The sequence below is a fragment of the Sylvia atricapilla genome, chromosome 12, assembly GCF_009819655.1.
Source record: "Sylvia atricapilla isolate bSylAtr1 chromosome 12, bSylAtr1.pri, whole genome shotgun sequence".
NCBI classification, from domain to species: Eukaryota; Metazoa; Chordata; class Aves; order Passeriformes; family Sylviidae; genus Sylvia; species Sylvia atricapilla.
This window is the reverse complement of record NC_089151.1, coordinates 1,005,811-1,013,665: the sequence shown is the minus strand read 5'-3', so window position 1 is coordinate 1,013,665 and position 7,855 is coordinate 1,005,811. Positions and strand designations below refer to the sequence as shown.

Genomic DNA, 7,855 nt, shown 5'->3' with positions numbered 1-7,855 from the left:
GTCATCGTGGTCATGTCCCCAGCCCCTGTGTCTTGTGGAAGGGTGGGCATCAGCCCCAGGGAGAGCCCTGAGTTGGGCAAGCAGCTGGCAGGGCCAGTGCTTCAGGCTCCCTTTGGCAGCACCAAATGTGTGGCTGTCCCCGAGGGGCCTCAGGAGGGAGGGGGTTCTGCTCTCTGCACCCCCAGAGTGGAATTCCATGGCACCTCCTTGGCACTGTACTCACACCACAAGGATGCTGAAGAGTCTGGGGGTTCCCTCATCACAGAGTCTGAGGATGAGCCCTCTGGTGTGGTACCAAGAGCCTCTCCGTGCTGAAGAGGGGCTAAGAGACCCTACAGGGTGCCTGGCTGGGACTACCACCCACCACCACGTGCTCAGGGATACCCCAACATCAGTGTCACCTCCTCTCTCCAGGCAGGACAGCACCATGATCCCCATTCCTGCACTGGGAGCTGCTGCACACCTGCAGTGTGGGGGAACAGAGTCCTCAGGGACCCAGGTTGGTGGCCCCCTTGTTCCCCTGGCACTGTGCAGCCCAGCCCCACGCTGCACAGCCCCAGGGGCCCATTTCCCATCTGTGCTGCTAAATGAGGGGAGTCTGGCACCCCCCTTCCCTGCAAGGTCGGGACCCCTGGCCGTGTCTCCACCCAGTGCCATGTCCTGCTGTAAGTGCACAAGCAGCCAGAGCCCATTCTCCTCACCCAAGAGTGGATGGCCAAGCACTCCTCATCACTCCTGGTGCTGGTGTCAGACCCAGGCACGCACTGGGATGCTGCTGTACCAGCTGTGCCTGCCCAGGGCCTGCTGTGAGTGGCAGAGGGGGAATTTGGAATGAAAAGTCTCCTGATTTGATGCACTGGCTGGGCACTGTGCAGCCATCCTGCCTCCAGGAGCAAGGATGTGTCCGGCTGTCCTGCTGCTGTGAGCAAGGCAGCAGCTGTGCCAGAGGTGGAGAGAGTTTGGTTTCCACCTGGAGCAGCCACAGGCACGGGAAAGTGAGGGATCCCCGATGAGGGCACAGGGAGGGCTGCAGACATGCTGCCCCTGTCTGTTGTCCCACCACCGTGGTGGTGGCACAGGCACGACCATGCCAGTCTGGCCCCACTGTGCCCCCCTGTGCCCCACCATGGTTATGTGAGAACCCTGCTGGTGATGCCGAGGGTCCCGGCATGTCCCTGTCCCAACCGTGGGCTCACCAGTTCCTCACACCTCACTCCAGGCACTGGGGAAGCTCCAGACAACACCACCACAGTGCCGGGGGTGTCAGTGAGGGGGTTCCACCTGCACGGGGTGCTCCGGCTGCAGGGATCCCCTTCCCCAGCTCTTGGTGCTTGGAGCCCCCAGACCCAATCCCGGCATTACCTGGCACCCAGCTCCCAGCACAGCAGGAGACGGTTTGGGGTGGGAAAGCCAAAAGTGCTGAATTTGAGCCCCGAGTCGCGGCTGTGCCTCCTACAGACTCAGAACGGTCCCTCCAGGAGCGGGCTGTCCCCTGCCATCAGGCCGGCACAGGGACAAAGTGCTGCTGTCCCCGGGATGACCCTGGTCCTGCCCGGGCACCCACCGGCCACGGGGACAGGCTGACACGGGTGGCTTACGCCAAGTGGGGACACGGTGACAGAGGAAGGTGACACGTGGGTGTCATGAGAGGGGCCCCAAGAGCGGGGCAGGAGGGGATGGAGTGGCCGGTACGTTCCCCGCGGCTCTGTGCCGGTGCCCGCGGCTCCTGACGCCGGTGCCGGGTGATGGTGATGCCGGTTCCGGTGCAGCACCAGAGCCGCCGCCGGTGCTGCCGGTATAGCAGCCGTGCCGTGATGCCTGTGATGGTGCCGGTGCGGCACTGGTGCCGCTGATGCCGGTGCCGCCGGTGCCGGTCATCACTCCCGCAGTGCGGGGCTGGGGCCGGTGCCAGGTACCGCCGGTGCGGGGCGGGTTCCCGGGGGTTGCGGGCGGAGCCGGGGCCGGTGCCGGTGCCGGTGCCGGGGGCGGTGCCGGTGGTGCCGGTGCCGGTGCCGGTGCCGGGCGGGGCCCCCGCGGGCTGCGGGCGGTGCCGGCCCCGCCGCGGTATAAAGGGGCCGCACGGGCCGGGCCGGGCGCACAGCGGCGGCGGCGGGCGGGGAGCGGCGGCACCACCACCGGTACCTCCACGGTGAGTCCCGGTCCCTCCTTCTCCCTCCGGGCCCCGCTGCTGCCGGCTCGGGGTGCCCCCGCGGTGCTGCGAGACCGGCAGCACAGGAGGCTGCGGGGCCGGGGGTAACGGGCAGCGGGGAGCGCCGGGGGCTGCGGGACCGGGAGGAGCCGGGAGCTGCGGGAGCGGGGGGAAGCCGGAGGGGGCTGCCCGGGAGGTGCCGCCGGGGGTCCCTGGGGCTGGCTCTGCGCCCTGCCCGCACCCCTGCACGTGGTCCTTCGTGCACCCCCGATCTGCCCGCACCCCCAGCCCGCGTCCCGGAGCAGCTCCGCAGTCCCGTCCTGCCCGCGCTGCTCGTCCCATCCCGCAGCGGGGTGGGGGTCTGCCTGCTGCCATCCCCGCAGCCGAGGGTCCCACCGTGCGCGCTCGGGCTGGAGGAGGGCTCCGGGCGGCCGTGATTTCCCCCGGTCCCTGACATCCCCGTGCCCTTCCCTGTCCTCCAGCCGGCGAGCAGCCGTGCTCCTGCTCGGGTGGATGGGAGGTGCTGGCACCGTGCACCGTGGGGTACTCGGGACACCCACACCTCACCTGGCACCACACACAGCGGGGTGTGTGGGACCCTTACACCTCCTCAGTCCCTGTGACACCGTGAAGGTGTCACCCCCAAATCAGTGGCGGGTGAGGGACAGGGTGGCCGCGGGGCAGCAGAGGAGCAGGGCCACCCCGCTTTTGTTCTGGGTGAGCTGATGGAGAGGATGTCCCCCTGCCCTGACGGTGCCCCATGTCCCCGCAGATGCCAGGGAGCCTCTCCACGGCCCTGCGTGTCGTGGGGACCAGCCTCTTCGCCGTGGCAGTGCTGGGGGGAATCCTGGCCGCCTACGTCACGGGGTACCAGTTCATCCACACGGAGAAGCACTACCTCTCCTTCGGGCTCTACGGGGCCATCCTGGGGCTGCACCTCTTCATCCAGAGCCTCTTCGCCTTCCTGGAGCACCGGCGCATGCGGGGCGAGGGGCAGCCGGTGCGGCCGGGGCGCTCGGTGGCCCTCTGCATCGCCGCCTTCCAGGAGGACCCCGACTACCTGACCAAGTGCCTACGCTCCGTCAAGCGCATCGCCTTCCCCGACCTCAAAGTGGTGATGGTGGTGGACGGCAACGGCCCCGACGACACCTACATGCTGGACATCTTCCAGGAAGTGATGGGCTCCGAGCACACCGGCAGCTACATCTGGAAGAGCAACTTCCACGAGCAGGGAGAGGGGGAGACGGAGGCTGAGCTGCGGGAAGGGCTGGCCCGTGTTCAGGCGCTGGTCCGCAGCAACACCTACTCCTGCATCCTGCAGAAGTGGGGCGGGAAGCGGGAGGTGATGTACACGGCCTTCCGGGCGCTTGGAGACTCCGTGGACTATATCCAGGTGCATGCATGGGCTGGGGGGATGTGGGCAGTGAGCATCCTGCCTGCCTGGCCAGGCACAGGGGCTGTGGGTGGAACGGGAGCAGCCTCGGGAACCCTCAGGAGCACCTGGCACTGGATCTGGCCCCATGCACTGGCCACGAGCCACCAGGGCTGGGGGTGACTGGCGCTGAGGTGGCTGAGGTGTTGAGCCCTGCCCACACTGCTGCCCAGGGGTGTCCCATCACCGCCTCAGCACGTGGCCTGCTATGGTGTCATCCCCTGGGACAGGGTGGCACAGAATGCCAGGTCCCCACTCCTGGTGACTGGGGCAGGTCCTCCCTCAGCGCAGGTGTCCCGGGCAGCGGTGCCCCGGTACCACCGGGTGCTCTGCTCCCTGCCATCGCCTGCCGGTCTCCGGGGCTCTGCCTGGTCTCGCCGTCCGTGGCTCAGGCTTGCCTGGCTGTGGGCTGGGCTGTCTGCCGGGCGCGCGTGGGCGGCAGGAGCGGGGCTCAACCTTCCCTCTGCCCCCAGGTGTGTGACTCAGACACGGTGCTGGACCCCGCCTGCACCGCCGAGATGCTCCGCATCCTGGAGGCAGACCCCCACGTCGGTGGCGTCGGCGGCGATGTCCAGGTACCCTGGCGTGAGGGAGGGCACTGCGGGGAGGAGAAGGCAGGGCTGGGGGTCCCGGGGGCTGCAGCACCGCCGGGACTCACATCCATCCCCTCTGCAGATCCTGAACAAGTACGACTCGTGGATCTCCTTCCTGAGCAGCGTGAGGTACTGGATGGCCTTCAACGTGGAGCGCGCGTGCCAGTCGTACTTCGGCTGTGTGCAGTGCATCAGCGGCCCCCTGGGCATGTACCGCAACGCTCTGCTGCAGCAGTTCCTCGAGGACTGGTACCACCAGACCTTCCTGGGCAGCAAGTGCAGCTTCGGGGACGACCGGCACCTCACTAACCGCGTGCTCAGCCTGGGCTACCGGACCAAGTACACGGCTCGCTCCAAGTGCCTGACGGAGACGCCCACGCGGTACCTGCGCTGGCTCAACCAGCAGACCCGCTGGAGCAAATCCTACTTCCGTGAGTGGCTCTACAACGCGCTCTGGTTCCACAAGCATCACCTCTGGATGACCTACGAGTCGGTGGTCACCGGCTTCTTCCCCTTCTTCCTCATCGCCACCGTCATCCAGCTCTTCTACCGTGGCCGGGTCTGGAACATCCTCCTGTTCCTGCTGACAGTGCAGCTGGTGGGTGTCATCAAGGCCACCTACGCCTGCTTCCTGCGTGGCAATGCCGAGATGATCTTCATGTCCCTCTATGCCCTCCTCTACATGTCCAGCCTGCTGCCCGCCAAAATCTTTGCCATTGCCACCATCAACAAGTCGGGCTGGGGCACCTCAGGGCGCCGCACCATTGTGGTGAACTTCGTGGGGCTGCTGCCGGTGTCGGTGTGGGTGGCGGTGCTGCTGGGCGGGCTGGCCTACACTGCCTACAGCCAGGACCTCTTCAGCGAGACCGAGGTGGCCTTCCTCGTCTCAGGTGCCGTCCTCTATGCCTGCTACTGGGTGGCCCTGCTCATGCTCTACCTGGCCATCGTTGCCCGTCGCTGCGGCAAGAGGCAGGAGCAATGCGGGCTGGTCTTCACTGAGGTCTGACCATGGGGTGGAACCATGCCAGGGTCATCCCACGTGCCATGGCAATCCAATGTGTCAGGGTAACCACCCCCAGTCCCCTCTTCCCCACGCTGGAACCACCAGGTGCTGGAGTGAACACCCCCAGTTCCCTTTTTCCCAATCCCGGAGCTGCTGGGCAGCGCTGTGCGCTCCCAACCCTTGGCATTTCTCACCAGATCTTGAAATCTTGCTTTTCTTTATTAAGATGTACATTCTTATATTTTTATTTTTCCATCCCAAGCTGGGCACAGAGGAGCCGAGCCAGGGCTGCCCATCACCCAGCCAGGTGCTGCCAGCTACATCCCAGCTGTGCCCTATGGAGCATCCTGGTGTGGAGCGCTGCTGGCTGCGCTCCCCGCACCCCACTCCAGAATTTTCCACCCTTCGGTGCTTTTTACAGGGATCTCAGTCCCATCTCCACGGTGCTACAGCACTTCCCACCCCCAGGACGCACAGTCTCCGTCCAGCACAGTGCCAGCACTGCTGGCTGGTGCTGCCTCTGCCCCACGGCTGCGTGCGGGCACGTACCCACGGGGAGCCCCCCAGGCCTTTCGGGGGGTCTGGCTGCTCCAGGAGGGCAGCAGGTTCCTTCAGCTTTGCCAAAGAGCCAAGGGGGAATCCTGGCATGGAGAAACTGGGAAAACTGGGGGGGTGGTGTGTTGGCCAGAGCATGATATAGCCCCAGAGGGTCTCCAGCAACACTCTGGCCAACACACAGCCCCACCACTCCCACCCCGCTACCTTCCCAACAGTGGGAAGATGGGGATTTAGGCAAGGTGCTTCCCAACTTTCCTCCCTCCAGGGAATTCACCTGTAGGTCCTTTTTTCAGGACTTGGATAAAACCCCCTTTCTATGACGGAGCTTTTAGCTGGTTTTTGTTTAATTTAATACAAGGATTTTTAGCAGACTTTTGTAGCTCTTTGGTATTGTCACAAATGGTTTGTAAATCTATTTATTTTTGAACCTGCCAGGGGGATTTTTTTTCCATATTTCGGGTGGAAAAAGCTGGTTTTTATATCCTGATGGAGTTGTGGAAATAAAGACTTGAAGTGAGGGCACATGGTGTGTTTTGGGGAGGGTGCCTGGTCCCCCTGCCCAGCTTGAGCGAGGTTGGTCCTGAGTCCCTCCATGGCACTGGTGTCCCTAGAGCTGCAGGGAGGGGGTAGAAGGAGACATCTCCACACTGGTACCTCCATGGATCCCTGGGACCTGCTGGACACTGTGGGCAGCCCCTGGGGTGGGACAGCCTTGCCCAGGCTCCCAGGAAGTCCCTAAGTACCAGGAACCGTGTCTCTTGGGGTGAGCCACAGGGTCTGTGGCCAAGAGCTTGGTTGCTCTCTGAAAACAGTCATTTGGATGGGGGAAAAGTGACCCAGGAAGGGTGCCAGGTACTCAGACACAGGACCAAGCAGCCACAGCATCCCCTGTGCAGGACAGGATGAGATCCTTGATCTCCCCAAGTCCCTGCTGCTCTATCCAGCAGCAGATCACAGTTCATAGCCCACATCCTTTTCCCCTCACACCTTCTTGGGCACGTGGGTGATGATGGGCTTGGGGCGGGTTTTGAAGAGCAGTTTGGTTTTGATGAGGGCAGTAACGGTGTAGTGGCTGTGGGGCTCCGTGGGGCTGGGCTGGGAGGCTCCTCTCTGCTTCACCAGCACAGCAAACGGCTTCTCCAGCTGCACCACCTTCCCATAGAGGATGTGGTGACCCACGATGAGCACAGGGACGCCCTGGAGAGAGCGGAGTGAGGCTGGGTTGGACTGTCCCCGGCAGGTCCCAGTGGTGTCCAGCCTCACCTCACAGGTGAAGTGCAGGTCTCCCAGCAGGCTCCCAGCCAGGTCCTTGCTCTGCCGGGGCTCCACCTCACCCTGCAGCTCCACCAGCATCCACTGTGCCAAGGCTCCTGTGCCAGCGCTGGGGGAGAGATGGGGAGGGTCACCCAGGCCCCAGCAGGCAAAGGTGACATGGGCACCAGACCCATGGGCTCACCTGGAGACGACGATCTGCACCATGCCGGGCCCTGCCAGGGGCTGCAGAGACACAGACAGCCAGGGGGAGTGGGCAGGGGAGCAGGAGCCCCCCTGGCCCTTCCCCTCTGGGCTCCCCAGGATTAACTTCTGCCCCTGGGCCCCACAGACCCCCCCATGCACAGACCCTGTTCTGGGCCCACAGATCCCAAGATCCTTCCCCAAAGACCCTATAGAATCCCTCCAGCCCCTGCTGGGCCCCACAGATCCCCAAGCCCAGATCTCCCCGTAACAGGTCCTACTGCCCCCCAGATCCAGCCCCAGCACCCGCCTTTCCCCATCCCCCCCCGGAGCCCCCCCCATGCCCAGAAACCACACCCCAGACCCCGATTCCCCTCGGGGCCCTGCAGCCTCCCCCGCACACCCAGACCCCAAGGCCCGGATCCCTCCCGCGGGCGCTCCAGACCGGCCCCGGGCCCTGCTCCCCTCGGGCCGCCGGTGCCCTGCAGCGGCTCCGGTGCCGCGGGGACGGCCCGGGGCAGCCCGGCCGGGTCTCTCGGGGCCGGATCCCTCCCGCCTGCACCGTGCGCTGGCCCCGGGACGCGGCCCGGCCCCGCCGCTCCCGCACCCGCCGCCGGCAGCGCCCGAATCTCCCGCCGCGCCGCCGCTTCCGCTTCCGGTGCCGC

General features: G+C 65.3%; 2 protein-coding genes across 2 annotated transcripts; one reads left to right on the top strand and one right to left on the bottom strand.

Moving 5' to 3' along the window:
* Positions 1-2,921: 2,921 nt before the first annotated feature.
* HAS3 (hyaluronan synthase 3) lies at positions 2,922-6,254 on the top strand. Its single transcript, XM_066327397.1, has 3 exons — positions 2,922-3,542; positions 4,055-4,156; positions 4,257-6,254. The coding sequence occupies exons 1-3, from the start codon at positions 2,922-2,924 to the stop codon at positions 5,178-5,180; spliced, it is 1,647 nt and encodes a 548-aa protein (XP_066183494.1). The 3' UTR covers positions 5,181-6,254.
* On the bottom strand, positions 6,136-7,834 carry CHTF8 (chromosome transmission fidelity factor 8). The gene is made up of 4 exons (XM_066327400.1): positions 7,798-7,834; positions 7,192-7,232; positions 6,999-7,116; positions 6,136-6,932 (listed from the first exon to the last, which is right to left on the bottom strand). The coding sequence occupies exons 2-4, from the start codon at positions 7,212-7,214 to the stop codon at positions 6,717-6,719; spliced, it is 357 nt and encodes a 118-aa protein (XP_066183497.1). The 5' UTR covers positions 7,215-7,232; positions 7,798-7,834; the 3' UTR covers positions 6,136-6,716.
* Between the last annotated feature and the right edge of the window lie 21 nt (positions 7,835-7,855).

What these genes read in the sequence shown, in the direction of transcription:
- HAS3 (XM_066327397.1), top strand. Translation starts at nt 2,922, where the DNA reads ATGCCAGGGAGCCTCTCCACGGCCCTGCGTGTCGTGGGGACCAGCCTC. An exon ending in ACTCCGTGGACTATATCCAG is followed by an intron (nt 3,543 to 4,054) that starts GTGCATGCATGG and finishes CTCTGCCCCCAG; the next exon opens with GTGTGTGACTCAGACACGGT. An exon ending in GCGTCGGCGGCGATGTCCAG is followed by an intron (nt 4,157 to 4,256) that starts GTACCCTGGCGT and finishes TCCCCTCTGCAG; the next exon opens with ATCCTGAACAAGTACGACTC.
- CHTF8 (XM_066327400.1), bottom strand. Translation starts at nt 7,214, where the DNA reads ATGGTGCAGATCGTCGTCTCCAG. An exon ending in GTGCAGATCGTCGTCTCCAG is followed by an intron (nt 7,117 to 7,191) that starts GTGAGCCCATGG and finishes TCTCTCCCCCAG; the next exon opens with CGCTGGCACAGGAGCCTTGG. An exon ending in ACCTGCACTTCACCTGTGAG is followed by an intron (nt 6,933 to 6,998) that starts GTGAGGCTGGAC and finishes CGCTCTCTCCAG; the next exon opens with GGCGTCCCTGTGCTCATCGT.